General features: G+C 38.5%; 2 protein-coding genes across 9 annotated transcripts; one reads left to right on the top strand and one right to left on the bottom strand.

Annotated features, from left to right (window-relative positions):
• Positions 1-1,914: 1,914 nt before the first annotated feature.
• Positions 1,915-12,564, bottom strand: LOC115774043 (protein yippee-like 5). Of its 6 annotated transcripts, none has more exons than XM_030721072.1 (3): positions 12,437-12,564; positions 3,782-3,935; positions 1,915-2,869 (listed from the first exon to the last, which is right to left on the bottom strand). In XM_030721072.1, the coding sequence occupies exons 2-3, from the start codon at positions 3,920-3,922 to the stop codon at positions 2,648-2,650; spliced, it is 363 nt and encodes a 120-aa protein (XP_030576932.1). In that variant the 5' UTR covers positions 3,923-3,935; positions 12,437-12,564; the 3' UTR covers positions 1,915-2,647. The 6 variants fall into 6 exon arrangements, with proteins under 6 accessions (XP_030576932.1, XP_030576934.1, XP_030576931.1 ...); XM_030721074.1 differs by having other exon boundaries at positions 12,470-12,523; XM_030721071.1 differs by having other exon boundaries at positions 12,344-12,479.
• LOC115774042 (serine/threonine-protein phosphatase PP1-beta catalytic subunit-like) lies at positions 11,966-23,910 on the top strand. Of its 3 annotated transcripts, none has more exons than XM_030721065.1 (8): positions 11,966-12,118; positions 14,346-14,477; positions 17,869-18,099; positions 19,544-19,648; positions 19,918-19,989; positions 20,712-20,863; positions 21,357-21,491; positions 21,578-23,910. In XM_030721065.1, exons 1-8 carry the CDS (start codon positions 12,067-12,069, stop codon positions 21,680-21,682), a joined length of 984 nt encoding a protein of 327 aa, XP_030576925.1. In that variant the 5' UTR covers positions 11,966-12,066; the 3' UTR covers positions 21,683-23,910. The 3 variants fall into 3 exon arrangements, with proteins under 3 accessions (XP_030576925.1, XP_030576927.1, XP_030576926.1); XM_030721067.1 differs by having other exon boundaries at positions 21,337-21,491; XM_030721066.1 differs by lacking the exon at positions 11,966-12,118 and adding an exon at positions 12,620-12,758.
• The last annotated feature ends 521 nt before the right edge of the window (positions 23,911-24,431 follow it).

Raw genomic sequence — 24,431 nt, 5'->3', positions numbered from 1 at the left:
AGGAAAGTTTGTAAATAGGTACATTAAACATGAGCAAACATATATGAAAATACAATATTAATTTTGAAAGTCAATGTTTGGTGTAATCACCTTTATTCTTCAACGCAGTCTGAATTCTCTTAGGATAACTTTCTTGTAATTTCTTTAAGTAGTTTTCAGGAATAGTTATCCAGACTTGAAGGACATTAGAAGAGTTTCTTTGGATGTTGGCTGCCTTTTTTTCTGTTTTCCGTCGAGATGATCCCACACTGCTTCAATAATACTGAGGTCTGGGCTCTGGGGAGGCCAATCATGACTGTTCCATTGTGTGTTTTTCTATCCAGGTATGTTTTTATTGTAGTAGTGTGTTTGGAATCATTGTCATGCTGAAAAAGGAAACTGTTGACAATCAGACACTTTCCAGATGGTATTGCACAGTGGATCAAAGTCTGATGGTACTTTTCTATATTCATAATTGCATAAATTTTGACAAGATCTCTAACACCTCTGGCTTAAATGCAGCTCCAAACATGACAGAGTCTCCACCATGTTTTACAGATGGCTGGAGACACTCACTATTGTACCTCTCTCCTGACCTCCTCCATGCAGATTAATGACAATTGGAGGATTGGAAATTTCACATTTGGATTCATCACGCCAAACAATTTGTTGCCAGTGATTTCCGGTCCAGTTCTTCTGTATTTTGGCATACCTCAGCTTTTTTTCCGTTTCCCTTCCTTATGAATGGCAGCCACCTTTGCAGACCATCTATGAGATTTTTTTTTTAAACACACACAGCACACCAGGCAGAGATATGAAAAACTTTCAGCTAATAGCTCTTTGGGAGTCACCACGTTGATGAAAAAATTATGCACTAAACAACACAGGATCCCTGCAAGTTACTCAAGGGATCCCCAAGCTGCCTGTGCCTGTGTGAGCTTCACTCAACAGACAAATTAAAATTGATTCTTTGTTGTCTGTCAGGTGTAGATACAGCACCGGTTTATCCCTTGAGTTAGGTGCCCTTTTCATGTTTGAATAATTCACAAGTCAGTGTTAAGTGGCTTAATAAACAAAACTATGGCTCTGGAAATTGTCAGGTACACAGACTGGACTGAAAATGAATGAAAAAGCAGCCAATGTCCAAAGAAAAACTTTGAAACAATTTCAGGAAGCCCAGAGGAACTATTATTCAAGACCAAACTACAAAGAAACGAGGTCTATCTCAGGATATTTCACAGCACTTTAAGATAGTGAGACTTCTTACCAGAAGTGACCTAGGAATGGTATGTAACCAAACAAGCTGGAGTACATCAAGTTAAGAGATCAGTATTTGACTTGGCAGGTTATCAGACGAGTATGACCTGGTTACAACAGTAAATACATTTCATTTTACTGTGTGATACTGTAGATGAAAAGAACAGTGTCTCACTAATCCTTTGTTTATAATTTGTAAAGTATGGAATGGCAGGCAGTGAGCCACACTACTGTGAGGTACATGAGGGTGGGGTTCCACCAGTCAGTATAATTCTATAGGTGTAATAAGGTAAATCTTCAGCCTACATCTTTTCAGCCAATAATCTGTACTCTTTCAATGTAATTCAGTTATTTGTTGTCATTTTTTTAAAATAAACATACAGCGGAGGCCACTGGTTTTGGCAAATATGTTGGGCAACAGCACAAACACTGGCAAGCCTCGCTGCAGAACGTGGAGATCGATTAAACTGGCATCAATAACTCAGCACAGAAAAAAATTATGATTATTAGGGCAGGTATATTAAATAAATCTCAATATGCACACACATAATGGCAGTTTAAATAACTGAGTGGTTGAATTGATTTATTTTTCACAAATAAACATACCAGAAGTATGAATAACTGAAATTAAATGTTTTTTTAAATTAAACAAAATAAAAATGAAGAACATGTGGAACACAGTGTCAGTTAATCAGATGGATAAAGGTGTGCAGTGAAATGCATATTTTGGAAAAACAAAAATGGGCTTTACCATCTCTGTAGAACATGTTCTGTCAACTTTATTCAATTTAGGTTTATTTATATACAGCCAAATTACAGCAACACTCACCTTATGGCTACAGTATTTTTATTATCATTTAATAGATAAAATAAAGTAAGTGATTTGCTTTAATTGCTAACCTGTTTAAGTGAAAATAACATGATAACAGGGATTTTTAACATTATATCCACTGACAACTTTTTTATTAAAGGTAATTCTCTAGCACAGTTAAGCTCAGATCCATCAACAGTCTTAGCGTTTAAATTTCAAAGTATTATCTTTACATAACAATCTGAGCCTTCTGTACGGCTGCAGGACCAACATCTCTTCATCTGATAGCGGCCACCATACCCCCCACACCTACTCATCACATACTGAACAGACAGGTGATTTTTAAATGGGAAGAAAAGGAACTTTATTTTGCCCTTTTAGGAGTAATCCCCATCAGATGTTAAAGTTATGGGAAAATATCAAAAACCTGTGGTTTGAATTTCCCACAAACACCCAGCCTGTGATATTTTGGTGTAGCTGTACAGACAAACTGAACACCATCGATGCAAGTCCGTTTTCTGCTGCTGCTGCTGCTGCTGCTGCTGGAGGGAAAGCTTTGGTATCCCCAGAGAGACCATCGCGGTGTTGGCAGAAGTGAACTCAGGAGTTGTTGGATGCGGCGTGCTCGAAGCCTTCGCTTTCCCTCACTAGAGCTCTCTCCAGGATGACACGGCCCTCCTTGTAGCGCTGACTCTCCTCTGTGGCAAACTCATACATCCAGCCGAGTTTGCTGTTGCAGTTCTTGCAGCTGACGTCTCGCACCATGTGTCGCCCTGTCAGCATGACTCTGTCTTGCACCTCGCTGTACTGCAGATTCACAACCTGGAGGGCAGCAACCACATTTCTGTCACTGTACCGGCTAACTGCTTTTCTACAGAGAAACCTGACATTACTCAAGAAAAGTGAAAACATTTACAAACACAGCTTACTTATGAAGATCTTTGTTATATTATAACGGACTTTAACAATGCCATTTATTATTTACCAATTCCTTTTGGGATAAATAATGTTAAGAAAATATTTCACATTGTAAACTTTTTGGGGGGTGGAATTGGGGCTGCTAAATTCTACAGGTCGCTAGCCTGTCGCAGGGCTAACACAGAGAGACAGACAACACATTCACACCTATGGGCAATTTAGAGTGACCAATAACTACATGTCTTTGGACTGTGGGAGGAATCCAGAGTACCCGGAGGAAACCCATGCAGACACGAGGAGAATATGCAAACTCCACACAGCGAGAGAGAGAGGCCTGGGCCAAGGTGCAATCAAACCCAGTCCTTCTAGATGTTATTCTAGCTGTGAGGCAGTAGTGCTAACCACCACGCGACCGTGCTGCCCCTAATGTTCTTGTAGTCTTTATAATTACTACAAAACAGTGGAGGATGAGGATCATGATTCTGTCATTAAGGAGTTTTTGTGCTTGCTTGTGTTGGTGTAGCACATGGCTCAGTTGAAATGCTGGCAGGCATATGACACCAACTGAGAAACATCTACAACAAGGGCCATTCCATATAAAAATCCCTAAAATCTGAGAAAATTTCCCACCTGGACCCATCAGAATCAGCTTTTTTTTTTTTTTTTTTTTTTTTTTAATATATCAACTTCATATCTCAGTGCTAACCCAAACTCAGACATCTGAATTAGACTCCAACAGAATCATCCTAAGGTGTACGTTAAAGTATTTTAAGCAACTAACACCAGTGTTGTCCATCAAGTGAGAAAGAAATGTACCTTGTTAAACAGGAAAGCCCGGCCAGTGGCTCCAGTGAAGCGAGTGGAGATGAGTTCAGCTCGGTTGGTCAGGATGGTGTCACAGTTAGCACAAGAGAAGAGACGAGTCCCACCAATGTGGTCCAAAAAGATCCGTCCCATTTTGAAGCACAGCCTACAGTGAAGAAAAAAGCTGTCAGATGAGATCTCACGTCTCTCTCTCATACAGGCACGGTGCCTTTTATGCGGTAAAAGAGAAATTTATTAACCAAATTCACTCTGTTTTTTTTTTGTTTGTTTTTTTTCTGTGGTCCCATCATTATGAAGCCTAATGTATACAAAAAATAAATAAATCTGGAAACGAAAAAAAAAAAAAAACGTGTGAAAGTGGCAAGAAACAGAAAGACTTTCCACTGAAAATGAACACTAATGACATTAAAGTGTGTGAATAATAGCATTTGATATATAAAGCTAAAATTTCACAGCAGTCAGTATATAGTGCCAATCTTGGGACCATTAAATTGTAAGGCAAATGAGTTGAGATGGGATGACCCATACATCGATATGATACTCATAAATGTGGTGATTAGCTCTTTGGTTTGTTTTTTGATAGAGAACGCAATTCTGCTTGTAATTTTAGTATATTGTAACAGATTAAAAATGTATGAAAAAGCTGATTTTATAAAAGCCCCTTAAAGGCACCGCCAGGCCTGCGTGCCAAACAAGGTTAGAAAAATATACCAAACTGTGGTTCAGCAGCTACATCGAAAATTATAAAGGCTGCTCCTTTTTACAGTAAATAACTTATTTAATTAAAGCAAACTTCTACTTAAAATTTTTTTCAGAAAACTGTGTAAAACGACGTCAAAGTCATCCAAACAATAGCTAAATAACGATAACCTCGTAGGCTAAAGAAAACCGTTATGTCCGCTCTCACCTCGTTATCTGAAGAAAACTTAAAAGACAACGTACGGTTTACTTATTTTTAGCCGCCGGGTCGTCGTTATATTCGGGTATTTTCACGTTCCCTCAGCTGTTATTGGCAAACTCGGCAGAGGACAGCGGTTGATGCAGCTTTTGTTTTTGTTTTTTGTTTTTTTCAACAAGCTAACAAGAATGATGTAACATTTTCCGTTCAAGACTTTAAAAATAAATCCATATCGAAACATATTTTTTCCAGTACTGAAACATCTGTATAAAGAATATTTAATTTTCAATTTTACAGACCTAAAATAACGATTGTAATTATAATGTTGATCATAAACCTGCATTTTTAGCATCTTCTCAAATTCTGAGCTTTTATTTTGAAGTTCGGCTCTCCAGTATTTTTTCCATATATATTTGGTAACTTGACGCAGATCCTGCTTTTGACCACTGGAGAGCAGCACGGCACCCCAAAATAGAAACCCCTCAGCAGACTCAAAGGACTGGATGTTGTGGTAATGAAGCAATAACCCAAAAACTGATAGCTAGGAAGGTGACCTCTTTTTAAATGAGGGCCAAGACACCAGCCAACAGACAGCATGTTTAGCCAATCTACAGCTGTGTTACAGCTGTGGGTAAGGGTTTGCATCTTTCAACGTTTTGAAAATAATAAAGTTTAATCAAATCATACAGTCTTAAGCTAAGTAACTATAACGGTCTGTTTAACTATAACTGTAGTAACCTAAACCTGCACAGTAAGTGTACTTTGTGCAAGTTTCTTCTTTGGCAGATGGATATTACTTACATACATTTTTCTTTATTTACTTTAACAGTACAGTAAAAATAAATATGCCAGTGAGAGATGCATGGTTACCAAAAAAATGTAGAAGTTTAGTCTTCCTCAAAGCCACAGAAGCTCAAAATTTGCATTGTATTAATCAAACATAAACAATCCTGTAGTAAAGTCAGTTTAACCCTACAACAAAGATTAACCAAGTAGGACAGTGTTACCCGGGAATGTGGCTGACATTCAAAATAGAAACACAGGAGTAATATAAATTCCAACATACTGTCCTGCTCCACCTGCAGCACCAGCCTTCATTACTGTAGCCTCATTCTCCTGCCATGGTACTTTGTCTTCATGAGACCCCCACCCCCACCACCTCTTTTCTAAAGTTATGTGATAGTGAGTCAAGCCAGTTTTCCAAAATACCACATGGCGCTCTCTTTCCTCTGGGAGGACTGACTGCATCTGCTGTATGCAACATTTGTCTCGCTGTCTGTCATTCCACTTGGTGTGATATGTGAAGGCAGTCATTTCTTCTGTCTCTTTTCCTTCTTATCTATTTTTGCCACTCCCTTGTTTTGTCATTAAACTGGGATTTGAGGGGTTTAATTGTGATTTTATGGAAACTATCCAAATACCTTTAATTCTTGGGGGTTTTAGTAGATTTAGTACTCTACTGCAATCTGCCAGTTTACTTTTTCATTTCAGTGCCTGACACAGGCTCAGAAATTTTGTGCATTTCTTCTGAAGTTGCTTCTGTTCTCAGACAAGTCCAGTCTCCCAAATTTAGCTCTTGAAGTAGCCTCTCTTTTTTTGCTTTCTATTAGATTTTTTCATACAAAGAGAAAAATATGTCTCTTGCATTTTATATTCTGATACAGAGCCTACATAGCGTAACCAAAAAGAAAATTGTAAAAAAAAAAGAAAAAAAAGAAAACCTGAATATTTGATCAGAAATATACCCAGGACAGGCTGCCAGTCTGTTGCAGGACTCACAAAGAGAGACAGAAGGCAAATTCAGAATCATCAGAACCTAATGCATGTCTTTGGACTGCGGGAGGAAACTGCGAGCACCCACGCAGGCACAAGGAGAACATGCAACCTCCACAAAGAAAAGCCCCAGCTTGGATTCTTCTTGCTGTGAGGTGACAGTGCTAATCATCATACCATTGTGTTGCCCAGCACTACACAAGAATGTATTTTGTTTTGGTTAACTGTTTTTCAAAGTGGTGAAACAAATATTTACGGAGACCCTTTAACTTCAGACAAGTCATAATTCTTATTTAAGTACAAAGGTTTTAGCATCAAAATATACTTCAAATACCCTGGTCAGTGACTCTCTGACAACAGCAATTGTTGTAACCTGCAACAGTCAATGAGAGTTCAATTCAAATTTTCATTTACTAGGTGGTTGGAGTTGAGAATACACATTTTTTCCCTGGTTGTAAGAGGTCACTGGTTAGTCTCTAGTTGGTCTCTGGTTAAAGTACTGTAGTCAATATATTTATTATGGAGAATTAGTCACCAGCCATTTTGTTAGATACACCTTCATAGTACTGGGTTAATTTTTCATGGCATAGATTCAACAAGATTCTGGAAACATTCCTCAGAAATTTTGGTCCATAATGATGGGAGAGCATCACACAGTTGCTACAAGTTTGTTGGCTGCACATAATAATAGTGTTATTATATGCTCAATTTAAAACTTTTCGACAGGTCTACAAAGTAAAAAGTAACTGGCAGTGGTGGCTGCTGATGTGAATCAAGACTGGAGGTTGGTGCTTCTCTTTGTTCAGCTGCAACAGCTTTGTGTCTGTGAGGATCAGCAGGTAAATGATGAAAGGCCTTAATGAGGATCGCGCAGAATTATAGCTGTTCTTTAGTCGTTAAGAGCTCAGTGACCGAAGTCCAAATTGTTTATTAATGTTTTATAGACTCTGGTGCCTTAATACTGTAGATAGATCAGGGAGCCCGAGTTTTCAGTTCTTATCAGTTCCAGACTTACACTCTCTCAGCTTTCCTTGATTTCATTTTCTTCATTCAATATTGCCTTCTATTTTTTGTTTTTGTATTTTGGCTACTTAGCATTTCAGCATTTTCCTACAAGGTGTATTGTAGGTGTATTCACATGACACCTTCTTAAAAAATTCAAATTATTAGTTAACCATACCTTTGAAAATACAGTTTTTTGTACAATAACTCTTGTGGAAAAAAATAGCATTTAAAAATTAATAAATTATTATTATTAATAATTATTATGAATAATAATAATTAAAGGTTCATGGAGTCCATTGTGTTTGTACTTCAGGTCTAATCTGTTATCAAGGCAGTAGTGAAAGAAGTGAACGAGGCTCTGCAGTTGCTGCACTCACAGGTATATTTCACATTATATGCAGCAAGTGGCTTTAACTAAATCATATTATAAAAATTAGCAAAATTTTAATACCTTCACCGTGTTGCAGCTCAAACAGACCATTGTCAATGTTGGATTATGGGATGGAGAACACGATACTATGCAGAGCAATTAAATTGTTCTGTGAAATTCCACTTTTAAACCATATATTTAAATGTTATTGAAATATATGGTTAAATATATCGTTTAATAGTGGAAAAAGAATTGAGACCTATTTTCTGGGAAAGTAGAAATATAAAATCATGTAATGATTGGGCAGTGTGACAATACAAAATTTCACTTTTATCAGATTAGAAAATGATTTACTGTTAACCTGTTTACTCACTTCCTTATTGGGGCAGCCCCACTGTGTCTCACTGACAAGTCATGTCACTGTTTGGAAACAGGTTCCTTCAGCCCCCCTTAAAATAGCATATTACCCACATGAATCTATCTTTTTTTTCTTTTTAAAGCCTGTCATGTCTGGCACTGTTTGCAAGCAGAATTGTGATCTGAATGCATTGTTGTGCCAAACATATTTATTCTTCCAAGATAAGCTCTATAGAGTCTCTATAAGCTTTTCTTGTTAATGTTTTGTGTTTTTGTTTTGTTTTGTTTGTTTGTTTGTCTTATTTTATTTATTTATTTATTTGTGTACATATACATTTAATTCCAGTTGACAGGCTGGGGAAAAAAAAAAAAGAGAGAGAGAAAGGGGAGAAAACAGAAAAAGAAGACAGAGCACTACTAAACTAACCAAAACAATTCAAATGCTGCAACTGCAAAAAAAACAGAAAAAAGACAACATACCAAAACAGAACAAGCAATACCTGGAAAAATAACTCCTTAACTCCTCCCTTAATAGGTGACATTGTGGTTCATCAGTGTCATTCACTTATCAGTATTCAATTGTACATAAAATTGTTTAAATTTCCATATACATTGTACATACACTATATACATTGTACACTGTACATACACTTATACATTGTACAAAAAAGGACTGTGCATATATATATAATGACACCTATTTAAAAATTTTTGCACTCACAATTTTCATATGTGTATAGATTTAGATGTGTATATAGTCAAAATATCTCTTTAGTCTTTATACTTTTATGCCTTTAGTGTATGTTATTGTGTTTTAGGTTTACTCGTTTAAATGAAACGGTTGCAGCTGTAACAATAGTAATTTCCCTTTGGGATCAATAAAGTATTCTGATTCTGATCTGATTCTGAAATAACTATGTGGAAAAGGCACAACAAAATGAAGCATGATTGTATAAGAACAACAATTTTGTTATGCTGTGATTGCATTAGTGTCTGTGTCATGGAATGCACTTACCAACGAGGGCAGAAAGCCGCCGCTCCGCCCACAAGGAGCCAGAGGCAGGCAGAGAAGGACCCAGGAAATCCGAGCCATCCGCAGCCCATCAAGAGCCACGAAAACCCGCTGCCGCACATTCCAGCAACATGAATCTATCTTTAAATCATCATGTGGGAAAACTTTAAACTGACATGACAGGTAATGTAGGCTTTCTGTAGTATTCAGGAATGGCAGTTGCATTTCAGGTTTTGCACCTTGGCCAATATTTTTTTTTTTTCACAGTAAATTCTTGTGAATATATTGTCAGCTCCAGGTACAGTCTTTTTATTGATACACCATACTGGAAAATAAATAAAGCCATATTATAATGTTGGAATGAGAACAAAATAAGTTTAAGTAAATTAGTATATTCACTTTTTTGTGAAGGATATTCCAAAGTATATACAGTAATTTTGTCTTGACAATAGATGTAAGATGTGTAAATAAATAATATAGAGACAAAACCTTTAAATATTGGTGCTTTAAATATTAGCTTGTCAACAGCAGATCATCTGCCTCCATCTCACTCGATTTATAGCATCCTCTTCTGGTCACAACAACCCTCACTGGAATAAAAGCCCTAAAATACGGTACTATCCAAGGTATGATACCTCTGTATCCGTCACATATACGGACAATATCCCAACGAATGTGCACCGGATCTTGACGGATACGTTTTTTAGATTTCTCAGTAAACGAATAAGATTGGGCCCTGAAAAATCCAAACTCTGAATGAATATCAGTTACATATCTGGATAATATCCATTAAAACGTGTGACAGATCAGATCATCCCATATTCTCTCCAGAAACATTACAGATATGTGACAGATCCATAAATTTGGATCTGCCACGGATCATTCCGGAGTGTTCCGGAGCTTTCCGGATACAGGCCCTTTTTGTCCAGTGCCTCTGTATGTCCTCCTTTACTATGTCTATGAATCCTCTCTGTGGTTTCCCTTTTTTTTCCTCCTTCCTGGCAGCTCCATCTTTGACATCCTTTGTCCAGTATATCCACTATCCCTCCTCTGCATATGTCCAAATCATCTCACCTCACCTCTCTAACTTTGTCTCCAAAATGCTCAACCTGAGCTGTGCTAATTTCTAATCCTTTCTCTCCTGGTCACTTCCATTATCTTCAACTCTGTTACCTCCAGCTCTGCCTAATGTCTTTTTGTACGCACAACTGTCTCCAAATCATATATCATAACAGGTCTCACTATCATCTTGCTGCTGTCCTTCTGTCACAAATCATCCCGACACTCATCTCCACCCACTCCATCCTACCTACACGCTCTTCTTCACCTCTTTTGTGCTCTCCCTGTTGCTTTGGATGGCTCTACCCCTTGTAACCTCACTGTTACACCTGTCTCCATCTCATTCACACACATGTATTGTCTTGCTTCTACTGACCATTCATTTTTGGCTTCCTCTTTTTATTTCCAAAGCCATCCTGCAGATTACCATCTGGTGCTACCTAGCTACATTCTCCCCTGACAGAATGTCAGGGGAGAATGTAGCTTACAGTCTCCAATCTAAGATATCAGATTGCACCTGCTGCTTAAGATACAGTCCACCTGCGTGCACCTTCCTCCCCTCTTACTCTTTTATGTCCATTGAAGTCTGCTCCAATCACTACGCTCTCCCCCCTGGGATCACTCTCTACTACTTCATCCAGCTTACTCCAGAATTCCTCTTCCTCTTCTAACGTTCAATCTATGGGGCATACACACTGACAACATTCGACATAAACCCTTTGATCTATAGCTTCAAGCTCATGATCCTGTCTGATGCTCTCTTTACCTTCTCTTCCTGCAAGATTACTTCAATCTACCTTTGCTCTCTCCATCATATTATCCAGCTCTCACCCTCTACCAATCATAGTCCCTCTCACCTCCACACTCCTGCCTTTCCTTCTCTCTTGCTGCATCCTAAGGCCTCTGAACCCTATGCAATAACCTACGTGCACCTCTTGAGAAATGTAACTATATGTCAGGTCAACACAGCCCACAAGGATTGCGATTACCATAATGTTAAAAAAAAAAAAAAAAAAAAAAAAAAAGGATTGTGATTACCGTGTAGGGTTCAGAGGGGATGTACCCCAAGCAGAAGCATAATTCAATCCTAACACACATTCCTGCTCTCCTCTTCCTTTGTCTTCAGCCAACAATAGCAGTTTCCACTGGCACCCTGTTGGGCAACAGTACTGGAGGCAGTTGTTGTTAACCCTGACTGATCCAGTACAGAAATCTCATTCTTGATGTTTGATTTGGCCAAGATTTTACACTGGATACCCTTCCTGATGGAAAGCTCCCCATTTCTCAAGGGTTGGGACCAGCATTAGGTACACTGGTCTGTAGCCTCTGCCCCTGTGGCCAGGTTAAGTGCTACAAAGTACTATAAAACTAAACTAAAACAACAACAACAATAAAACAGGAAATGTCTACATTCTAGCGAGTCTGGTCAAATGTGACACAGCTAACACTAAGAACTTTTTCAGACTGACTCAACTGTACTGTATAATTGCACTTGCCTAACTAAAACATTGCAACTACTAAATACTAAATACCTTGGACAAGATACTTAACCCCAAGTTGCTGTCCGATGTGTTCATTAGATGTGAATGTTGTAGAAAGCACTTAGGTGTAGAAAAAGCGATTGAGTGAAAAGCGTTATGTAATAACCAGTCTATTTGTTTTGAATCAACAATTTCAGTACCTTTGTATATTTAAGTAAGATATTAATTGAATGAGCATTCCGGCTCGTCGCTCATCGAGCCTACAAGTCAGCACTCAGGGTTATCGTTGTCCGCTTCCCTGCCTGTGTGAGTATCAGAAACATGGCGGAAAGCGAGTTGAACGTTGACAGCCTCATCTCTAGATTACTGGAAGGTAGGTTAGCGTTTGTGATGTATTATCTTTATGTGAGTTTTATCGGGGGGACGAAGGTTATCTGTAGGTTCTTGTTTTTAACCATTAACTTCACGATATGTTTAGAAATAATTTCGGCATTGCATCCTTAGCTGTCTGTGTTCTCATCGGTATCAAGCCGTAAGCTAACCACCTCGTTAAAAGCACAGTAAACGTTAGAATGATGTCACACACATTAGGATGTACCTGTCCGGTTGCTGGTTAACGTTAGTCTTTGTTGTCTGTAAAATAGGAGAGTGATGGAAAAATGGCCCGACGGTGACAGTGAGAGTTACCTACGTTAACTAGTCACATAAGTTGACGGTTTAATACCTCCTCTCTCCTTGTAGAGGATGTTTGTTAGTATATTTTCCTTCGTTAAAGACGGAATGTTGGGGAAGAAGAACTCTGTAATTTTGTGGTTGCTTAGTAACACTTAGTAACACCCGTTTCCAAGGCAGGTAACTAACAAACCGGCTACCTCCCCGGACACACCCCCTTTACGTAGATCACTAAAGCCTGCACCGCCAATAAACCTTTCCTGATTTAATCAGTAAACCAGCGTATTTCCAGGACTGTACCTGGGATGGGAAGTAACCCAGCCGACTAGTACTCTTCTGAGGTATTAATATTTCCTTCGAGTACCCGATCCTCCTAAATAATGTAATTCCAAAACATAAGACTATGAGAAGCTTAAGTTACATGTAGGACCCTTTTTATAATAGAAATATAAAAACTAATGCTAATAATTGGATTTTGTATATATTCGTTTAGTTTTCTTTGTTCTTTTTAAACGTACTAAGAAGTTTGTAGCACAGTAAAAACTGATAAGGGTATCATGACAGATTTTTACTTTGATTACACAAACAATATATAGGAGTAGGTCATTTACAATAGGTATTTATTATTAACAATTAATTATGTAACACATTTTGGGGTAATGTAATAATAAATCATCTGAAATGAGCTATTTTTACATCATGAATACTTTTTATGCCTTGCATTAAGCTCATACATTATATTTTGTTGCTTCTACATGCACTTAAGAAAAAACAGATGCAGGACTAGGGATGCACCAATATATCAGTTCAACATTGGCATTGGCCATTGACTGTCACTGGCCTGTCACCAAACAAGATCATGTGTCACATCAGTATTTCACTGGCTACATGTTGAAGGATGCGTGATTAAGAACTTAAAGATTTCTTTGAAATTCTTGAGTTTTAGGATAAAGTGTGAATAAATAGCAACAAAACATTGTTACACCATTGGCTGTTTATTTTTCACATTGGTTTTTAAAATCTGTTTACGCCTGGAATTTAAAATTTCTACTTGTTACACTCTTTTAAAGTAAAAGTGAACTTATTTTAACTCTCACCTTAATCTTTTTATTTGTTCATTAACAATTGAGTATTCTTTTCTCGTCACTTTGTTTAAAGCACGTGAAAAATGGTGTAGAGAAAACAATATACAGTATTTGTTAAATATCCTGCTTGTATGCAAATAGACTGTGTGGAAATAAAAAAAAAAAAAAAACAATAAGTAAAATCATCAATATCACCTATACACTTCTAAATTTATTAAAGCCGTCTAGTTTAAAGTATGTCATAAACTAATTTTGCATACACCTTGTTCTGCACATAGCTGAAATTTGGAGATTTATCATGGGCTAAAAGAATTATAGTATTTAAAATGATGAGAACTCAACTGTATATATATATATATATATATATATATATATATATATATATATATATATATATATATATATATATATTTATTTTTTTTTTTACAAATCTTTATTGGGTTTTTTTTCATGCAATTAGTACTTAATGTCTGTTTTTTCAATAAAATTTGTATGCTTCCAGGTTTGGCCAGCATTGCCACATTTCTAAACAACCTTGTTTTTTTTCTTTATACATTAATTTACCCTCTAGACAAGACCGCCCGCACTCACTCACTCATAAACTTCCAGCTGAGCCAACAAGCTGTTCAGTCCTGTTCTTGCCAGCTCATAACAACTCGCGTTGCCTGGAGTCAATAACATGTTTGGCCAATAGCAAAGTAGAATTCTGTGGTTGGATATGTTTCATCTGTGATGAAAATGTAAATAATAAATACTTGGTTTTTATATAGTTCATTAATGGGTAATTTGAATTTAAAATAAAATCACAATATTGATTCATGTGTGCTACCTTTTACCTTGTAGTGCGAGGATGTCGCCCAGGGAAGATCGTACAGATGACTGAGGCTGAAGTGCGGGGGCTCTGCATCAAATCCAGAGAGATTTTCCTGAGTCAGCCGATTCTACTTGAACTGGAGGCTCCACTTAAAATCTGTGGTGAGAGCCAGAATCTGTCCCCAGAGGGGGTTTTTATATGTATATATTGTTTTCATTTGTTTACTATATTTACAATGCTCACAGGTTGAATTAAGTAAAATTCATGGTCTTATATGTTTTAAGTCATATTGTGTATTAAAGGAAATGTGCAATAGTTTGAATCATATCTATTTGATAGATTCCAATTTGTTCATGCAAGTGGGGAGTCTTCTTCAGACAAGAAAGTTAGTCACGGGGTTCCACAGGGTTCTGTACTGGCACCAGTACTCTTCAAATCATACATGTTTCACTTGGATGATATTATTAAAAGACATCCATCCATTTTCTTGCGCCTATCCAATTCAATGTTGAGGTGGGACTGAAGCCAATCCCAGGTGTCATATATTTTCATTGCTATGCAGATTACACCCAGTTACAGTCTATTTACCTATGAACCCAGATGACATAAATAAACTACAGACGTGTCTTAAAGACATAAAGGAATGGATATCCCGCAATTTTCATCTCCTAAATTCAGACAAAACTGACATTATTATATTTGGCCCTAAACACCTCAGAAAAATGGTCTAACCAGATACTTACTCTAGTTGGCATTGCCTTGGCCTCCAGTAACACTGTAAGGAACCTGAGAGTCATTTTCGATCAGGGTATGTCCTTCAATGCACACATTAAACAAATGTGTAGGACTGCTTTCTTTCATCTCTAAAATTAGAAACGTCCTGTCTCAGAATGATGCTGAAAAACTAGTTCATGCATTCATTACTTCTTGGCTGGACTATTGTAATTCATTATCATGTTGTTGTAAAAGTTCCCCAAAAGCCTTCAGTTAATCCAAAATGCTGTAGTGAGAGTACTGACAGGAAATAGAGAGAGAGTATATTTGTCCCATATTGGCTTCTCTTCATTGGCTCCCTGTTAAATCCATTATTGAATTTAACATCCTTCTACAAGGTCTTGAATAATCAGGCCCTGTCATAGCTTGAAGTCCTTATGGTACCATATTATCCTAACAGTGCACTTTGCTCTCAGTGCAGGGTTACTTGTGGTTCCTAGAGTTTTTAAAAGTAGAATGGGATGCAGAGCCTTTAGCTATTCATTCTCTCTCTTGCTGAAAGAGAAGAACCCTTTCTGTTTTTAAGATTAGGCTTAAAACTTTCCTTTTTGATAAAGCTTATAGTTAGGATTGGATCAGGTGACCTTGAACCCTCCTGTAGTTATGCTGCTATAGGCTCAGACTCCTACAGGGCTTCATGTGACGCACTGAGCACTTCTTCTCCACTCAGCCAGGGCTTTCAAATTATGGCAGGCCTATTTTCCTCCTACTCCACCACTCTGCACTGTCTACTTTTTAATTTTCCTAAAAAAAAAATTTTGCGCCGTCCGCCATCTCCATTTCCAGCGCCATGTGGATGCAAGTGGCAATATTTACGTTCTTTCAATCTGAGCCATTTGATTGGTTCACGACTGCCATGTGACTATTCATATTGTCTGCTGCCGTCATGGCTTCGGTCTCGGTCATAAGGAGCCTGCTACTTTGGCATGCCCCCCCGGATACTCCAAAACAATTTGAAAGCCCTGCTCAGCTCATTTCACTGATGTTTATATACCACTGCAGCATGTCATTAAATTTTTGTCTTCTCTCCCTTAATCTGTGTTTTGTTCTCTCTTCTTACACTTTTTCTTTTCTCTTTCTTCATTTCCCTCAACCCCAAACCATTCATGGCAGATGGCTGCCCCTCCCTGAACCTGGTTCTGCTGGAGGTTTCTTCCTCCATGTCACAAAGTGCTTTGCTCATAGGGAGTTACTTGATGTTTGGGGTTTTTTTCAGAATACTATAGGGACTTTACCTTAGTATATAGCGCCTTCAGTGACTGCTCTTGTGAATTGGTGCAATAAAAATAAGCCTGAATTGAAATTTAGAGATGACTGTGACTGTATTGCTAAACCTGTGTCTTGTAGTTTCTCTTAAAGGTACAAAACTTTTCTTTTTCTTTTTTTAAGATTCCATTGAATCTATTTTTTGTACCACAAGATGGTGTAGTGAGTTGATGTGGGATCGAGTCTTCTCTGAGTCCAGCAGGGGAAGAAAACAAAATACTGATGGAAAGGCAGATAAAGATTGATGGGTGTCCTAGTGAGCTAGACTGCAAACAGTGGCTGCTGCTGGAAAGCAACTCTTATCCCCACCAGCAGCAGCGCTCTTATAGAAATCATGCTAGATTGCAAAGAAAAAAAAAACAAAAACAAAGTGGCAGAAAATGTATGGATGGATTTTGTCTATTAAAAAAAAAAAAGACCTCCGATGCTTAGGCTCAACAGGGACCAACTTGCATAATAATAAAATAGCTATATGAGATCAACACATAGCTATCTACCAGACTATTAACTTGGAAAGTTCACACCACTTAGTTTTGTTAACTCTTTATTCAACCTGTGATTACGGGAGCCTAAGACTGAATCGCCAATTAACCTAAGAAGCACATCTCGTGATTGTGTGAGAACATTCAAACTTCATACAAAGGTTCCAGATGACCGAGAATTTTGATCCCAGAACCTTCTTTTAGTAACAGTATTAAACATCACACCACCCCAGTTACAATTACAATTATACTAACATTTTCTCAAAAACATTACTGTCACCTATTGGGTGAATTTTTCATTAAATTTTGCACATTCTGATTATAATGAGTTCCTTTAAGCAGGGATGGGGGAACCAGGTTTTTGTCTGTTTGTGCAGTTCTTTGGCTACACAGAGTGAATTTTGGGTTTGCAACTAACCTCCTCCAAAAAGTCAACAACATGTAGCCCAGTGGCAATGATGCTATGTATATGTAGAATGCTGATTGGTTGAAAGGTTAAAGTGAAGACAGAGGAGTTCTTTATGTATTATAACTTCTGTCTGCAGTGTCAAAAATGTTTCACATAGTTTTGACACTGCCCCCTGGTGATGGTACAACATGCTGACCCTTTAACCCTTTCAGGTTGTTTTTAGATGTGTAAAAATGGTTAGACCAAACAGTAGACTAGTGATGTACATGAGCTTAATTAATAGTCATAGGTCTGCCTAAAAAATATCTGAAAAATCAAAAACATCCTGAATTGTTAGGTGCGGTTGAAGGAGGGGGGTCAGTTTTGGCTTTCAGTATACTGATTGGAACTGTGAAGATGATGATGAATGATAATGAAGAATGCCTCGCTAGTCTAACTTGCTTGTTAGTTTAATGTTTAAAAGTCTTAAATTGAACTTGTTTATGTGTAAAGGCATCATAGGGAATCTGACTTGTTCTTGGTATTCACATTTTATAAATAGCACATTCATTTTCTAAGATATCCTTACATAAAGCTAATCTTGCGATATCAATAAAATGTTATTAAAACTTTTAATTCCAGGTGATATCCATGGGCAGTACACAGACTTGTTGAGGCTATTCGAGTACGGAGGTTTTCCGCCAGAGGCTAACTATCTGTTCTTGGGGGATTATGTGGACAGAGGGAAGCAGTCATTGGAGACCATCTGTCTGCTGCTTGCTTACAAGATCAAATATCCAGAAAACTTCTTTTTGCTCAGGGGGAACCACGAGTGTGCCTCCATCAATCGCATCTACGGCTTCTATGACGAATGTAAGTTGGAAAACCTCAGTGCTTGTACATTGGCTGCATCTGAATACCATCACGTTTAAATTTTGTTAACTTAAGTTGATGGTTACAGCTTTGCACACGTGAAGATTGGCTGCTTCTGTGGTTTGTATCAATACAAATTGAAGAGCTACACTATATTGCCAAAAGTATTCACTCGCCGATCCAAATCATTGAATTCTGGTGTTCCAGTCACTTCCATGGCCAAAGGTGTATAAAATCAAACACCTAGGCATGCAGACTGCTTCTACAAACATTTGTGAAAGAATGGGTCGTTCTCAGGAGTTCAGTGAATTCCAGTGTGGTACTGTGATAGGATGCCACCTGTGCAAGTAGTCCAGTTGTAAAATTTCCTCACTACCAAATGTTCCACAGTCAACTGTTATTGGTATTATAACAAAGTGGAAGCAATTGGGAATGAAATGAGAGAGCGGTGTCAGCGGTTGCTGAGGCACATAGTGTGCAGAAGTCGCCAATTTTCTGCAATCAGTCGCTACAGACCTCCAAACTTCATGTGGCTTTCATCACTAAGGGCAGTGCAAAGTGTTTGATGCAGTGGTGCAAAGCACTTTGCCACGGGATGCTAGAGCAGTGGAGACGTATTCTCTGGAGGGACGAATCACACTTCTCTGTCTGGCAATCCAACGGATAAGTCTGGGTTTGGCGGTTGCCAAGGGAACGGTACCAAGTGTTAAGTTTGGTGGAGTTTCGCTCAGCCCCTTAGCTCCAGTGAAAGGAACTCTTAATGCTACCAAGACATTTTGGACAATTTTGTGCTCCAACTTTGCAGGACCAGTTTGGGGATGGCCCCTTGCTGTTCCAACATGACTGCGCACCAGTGCACAAAGCAAGGTTCATATAGACATGGATGAGTGAGTTTGGTGGAGAAGAACTTGACTGGACTGCACAGGGCCATGTCCTCAAGATGATAGAACACCTTTGGGATGAATTAGAGCGGAGACTATGAGCCAGGCTTTCTCCTCCAACATCAGTGTCTGACTTCACAAATGTGCTTCTGGAAGAATGGTCAAAAATTCCCACAAACACACCCCTAAATCTTGTGGAAAGCCTTCCCAGAAGAGTTGAAGCTGTTATAACTGTAAAGGGTGGGCTGAGATCATGTTAAACCCTATGGATTAAGAATAGGATGTCACTCAAGTTCATATGCGTGTGAAGGCAGACGAGTGAATACTTTTGGCAATATAGTGTATTTTGTTTCTCTTCCTGTTATTAAAAGAAAAACACTATGGAGAGATTTTATGTGTAAAATATTTGATCTACAATTAACTTAATCCTTAATATTTTCTAGTGCTTACTGCAAATATTTTTTCTCCAGGTTGTAAAGTTCAAGAGATATATTGAATCTGAAATACACAATATATACTGTCTTCTTTTAAAAGCCTTTTTTGGGGGGTTACATTTTCCTCAGGCAAACGCAGGTTCAACATAAAGCTCTGGAAGACGTTCACAGACTGTTTTAACTGTCTGCCCATTGCTGCAATTATTGATGAGAAGATTTTCTGCTGTCATGGAGGTTTGTAAAGCACATCTGTCATGTAGGAGCCCACAGTGTACTGCTGAATAAGTTGTCTCTGTGTATTAAAAGTGTGCCACTATATAGGCAAAATGATTGATTTTCCATTTGTCAGCCTTTGGTATTTAAATGCATTTGAGTCGGTGAGCGTGTCCAAACTTTTGACTGGTACTATGTTTTTCTTACTATTCCATTAACTTTAAATATTTGAAATAACTACAGACAATACTTGTCATGACATTAGTCAACTACTGTCTTCTTTCCCTCAGGACTATCACCTGATCTGCAGTCAATGGAACAAATCCGACGTATTATGAGACCCACTGATGTCCCAGACACAGGTTTGTTACTGTATGTGCTTGAATTCATGAAGATCATCATATATTTTTTGTAGACTGTATATGAAAGATTGCTTTTCAGACCTAGAAGCTATGAGAGAGTCATTGTCAAATACTTTAAGCCCCATCCACATGTAAAGCGAGTTTTCACTAAGGGACATTTCAGGCTCTGGTTGTCTACGTAACCCAGTGTCTTTCCCACCCCTTTGTCAGTCAGCACTATCTTTGTTCCCATTAGTAGTTGTTTCACTCACTCACTCACCCAAAGATGAGAAAATTTTAACTCGGGATCCGTGCACTTCATGTCCCTAGTGGTTATTTCATCTGTAGTCATTTGAAGTGGCTGACCTCAATAAAGACTTTTCTGATGAGTTTATGGCCTCACTGGCTAGTTCCAGTGGTCTGTGTTCATCTGCATGTATGATGTATGGTTTAGGGTGGGCCTGCCTTGTGATCGACAAGCCTCTTCTGTATGAGTGCACAGTGTCGGTTTCTGAGTCAGATTCACCCCTCACTCACTATGCTGGATTTGAAACAAGATGTAGGAGTCAAAAAAGCTCAGCTCAAGGCTTCACAACAGTTTCACGAACCAGTGGGTGACATTACGGTGGCTATGTCCACCTTTTACATGCAGTCACTGGTGTATAGTAGTTTACAAAAATAAGCATGTCAGTGAGTGACTGCTTGACTCAACTGTGCTTCTGACCTAACACACCATATTCCAGGCTTGCTGTGCGACCTGCTGTGGTCTGATCCAGACAAAGATGTCCAGGGCTGGGGGGAAAATGATCGGGGAGTATCCTTCACCTTTGGGGCTGATGTGGTCAGTAAGTTTCTGAACCGCCACGACCTGGATCTCATCTGTCGAGCACACCAGGTAACGCTGCAACTATTTGATGACTTACAACTCTATTAAAGTTATTCAACTGATAATTAAACTTCCTTTCATTAATGAAAACAAGTTGGGCCAGTTGTAACTGCATCAAAGCAATTTTATTTATTAGAGCTTTAAAGTGAAAACAGGTTTCTGCCAGTTTTGTATAGAAAATATGTTCTCAAAATATCCTTGAATAACTGTTACAAATACCTACTAGAAAAATGTTTTTTGGCTTATTGAATGGAAAATTAAGCTACTAAACCAATCCAGAGGCATTATAAACAGTAAAAAGTTTATTTTGTCTGACCAACATCCAAAATTCAAAATAATCAGCTTACAATAACCAGCCAAGCCAAGAAAAGCCAAGAAAAACATAGATTCACTTTTACAAGGTTTCATCCAGTGAAGTTTTGTCAAAACAACTTCACTGGGGAATTGATTACCAGAGCGGGTGCTAGTTAATTTTCTGTCAGTCATCTTTGCCTTCCTACAGGTTGTTGAAGATGGTTACGAGTTCTTTGCAAAGCGGCAGCTGGTCACGCTGTTTTCTGCCCCCAACTACTGCGGCGAGTTTGACAATGCGGGCGGCATGATGAGTGTGGACGAATCCCTCATGTGCTCCTTTCAGGTACAGAGTTCTTCTTTTACTGGGACATTAAATCTGTCTCGTGTTCTCTCGGCATATCTGTCAATACTGCCATCTGCTCCTTTCAGATCCTGAAGCCGTCGGAGAAAAAAGCTAAGTACCAGTATGGAGTGGTGAATTCAGGACGCCCTGTCACCCCTCCTCGTACTACTCAGGCACCTAAAAAGAGGTGAGCGGCTGGCCCTGACTCTCCTCCGGCTGGGCTTTGGCCCACATCCCCGCAGGCTGCCTCAAACACTCCAGCCTTCTCAGTCAGTTTATTCATGTGTAAACAGAAATTCCAGGAGTGTTTTTTTGTTTTGCTTGTTCTGTGGATATTTTTATGAATATGTGAGTGATTTTCCTTTTGTTACGGTATGTATTTACTCAGCCCGTTCAGGAATATTAACACCAACCCCTTTTTGAAATGGGTGAGATGCTTCTTTGCCTTCAGATTAAAAATTTCCATTGTGGTTTTGTAAATGCATGCACGCGTGTGTGATTGAGATGAGTTCTTTATTCAAACAATATGTAAAATCAGCACTCTCCCAGCCTACAGGTCCAAATAATTCCTGTCTCATCTCAATTGCCACTTCTGTGTTATCTTAAGTATTAAACTGCTTAAATTGTTAAACATTTTGGGAAATATGCTTATTTGTATTCTTGCAAAGAGACAGGTAAGACTGATGCAGATTCTCACCTGTTAAATATGGCTTTCTTAGCTTAGCACAAGGACCTAAAATGGCTAGTTACATTTAGCAAAATCCCCCTGCCAGCTCTTTATTTAAACTGTTGTCTCTTGAGTTTTCCTGTGTAAAAAGGACAAATCTACAGATTTCTCAGTAAGGACCCATTGCCCAGAGGAGACTAAAGTTAGTGGTGCTTTCGAAAGTATGGAGAAAAGAAAAAAAAAAAGTATGGAGGTGCTCTGGATTGGCTGTTTGTTTTACTAGTGCACTGCTCACATGCATATTACCACATGGTAGTTTGTGAAATAGTTGTGCCATGAACACACATCAATTGATTGGACAAAAATTGTTGTGCTTTTGAAAGAGCAAGGGAGTCTGCCTTATGAGGTCATGGCATACGTCCCTCAGGACCAATGATTTTAAACTTTCCTAGGTGCTACTTTAAGACTTGAGTTGCATTTTTAGGTGCTGTTTACTTTTGTTGGCTTAGGCAGCAAAAATACTTGGTTAGGTTAAGAAAAAGGTCAAGGTTTGGGTTTAAATATGTTTTGCAAATGTTTTAAGGCTGCGCCATGCAGGCGCAACACATACTTCTAACTGAAGTCCATTAAAATCAACGTTGTGCCGAATTTCACCACAAAAGGACAATTTGTGTTCACAAACAACCTTATTGAGTTAGTGAGATTCAGAGGTGCTAATAGGTGGATTTTGTTGTATTTGAGCACAGCTAGTCATGCTAGCCACTTCCTTGTTTCCAGTCTTTATGCTAAGCTGTGTTATCTGTACCTACATACCTGAAGAACAAAAACTGATAATCAGTTCACCACGAATTTCACTCTCAGCGAGTATATGCAAAGCATATTTCCCATAATGTTGAATTTTTATCTTTACGTAAATATGACAGCTATGACTTTTTGTACGACTCAAGAATGTTTTCTCCCCGTGGAGATGCCAATTAAATCCAGAGAATTTTATGATGTACGTGCAATAAATATTGCTAGAAATCTTGCTTTATGCAAGCATAATTATTTAAAATGGCTATTAAAGCCTCCTTTCAGTTTAAAAAGATGCCAACCTGTGCTAAAGCTTTAGTTTGGGCATTTGTATAAAGTTGATGCTCCTCGTGGTGTTTCCAGCCCATTTTTCCACAACTCATACTGTGCTGTGTACCTTTTGAATCCCTCACATTGCTGAACAAGCGTTAGTGGTTGCTAAAGAGATGAATTTCCATTGTCGGTATAAAATAAGGATAATGCAGTAGTGTAATCTTTTTTTGTTTTGTTCTGAAGAAAAAGATCCAGAAATTGTGGAGCCACACAGCTCAGCAAACATGCTGAGTTTGTCCTTTAGTCTGATGAATACAGTAGGTGTGTAGAAAAGTAGAGACAGATGTGCCAGTGTGAAAAAAAGATGGTGAGAAAATGAAGAACATGGCATCTTGTTAAACATAGGACAAGACTTCAAGTACAGGGTTAACTAATAGCTGGCAGTCAGTTCATTTTTAGTGTTCACATCTCAGCTGTACATTTGTTCTTCACAGCAGCAGGGGTTGACCTCGACCTCTTACACTGTTCAAAACATCACTGCAATTTCAGTCATTGTGTGTGTAAAGCAGTGACGTGCGGTGAGGGTCGTGACTGGTGAGGCACTGACGTCATCACATCAGATTTACAAACATATAGCTTATTCACCATTTGATTGGCAACAGTTGTTTTGTTTAACATTAACATAGTCTGAAGCAAACCTTTTAGCTCCGGTGTTGGTCTTCCTTTAATTATTATCTTCTGCTTCGATTGAAAGTCCAGTTTAGAAAATTCTTTCAGTTGAGTTATGTAATCTTCCATGTTGAACATAAGGCCAAGCAACAGGAAAAACTAACTGGCCTTGCTAACTGTTTATGGTAGCTTGCCGCCGAGGAGTTGTAGAGTCCCTGGGATCACCAGCGCCCCCTACCATGAGGCACGAGAACTGCGTGCCTCACCTAGTGTCTCTTCGCAGCAGTTTCATGATCGCTCAACACAAGAATGCATTACACACACATACAGTTGTTAATGAAAAAAACAAAAAAAAAACTGTGCATTATATACACCAGCTAAAATATGGAAATTTAGTTCATATAGTAAAAGTGTTAGAACATTTTAATAGCCACATGCAAAGGGAAAGTAATCCGGTCTCACTGCATAGCATGCCAGCACAGTTAGTAGTCATTGGCAATGACTATACTGAGCCGCACCACGGATTGCGCAATCCGTGG

The sequence above is a fragment of the Archocentrus centrarchus genome, chromosome 24, assembly GCF_007364275.1.
Source record: "Archocentrus centrarchus isolate MPI-CPG fArcCen1 chromosome 24, fArcCen1, whole genome shotgun sequence".
Taxonomy (NCBI): Eukaryota; Metazoa; Chordata; class Actinopteri; order Cichliformes; family Cichlidae; genus Archocentrus; species Archocentrus centrarchus.
This window is presented reverse-complemented; position numbering and strand designations above follow the sequence as displayed.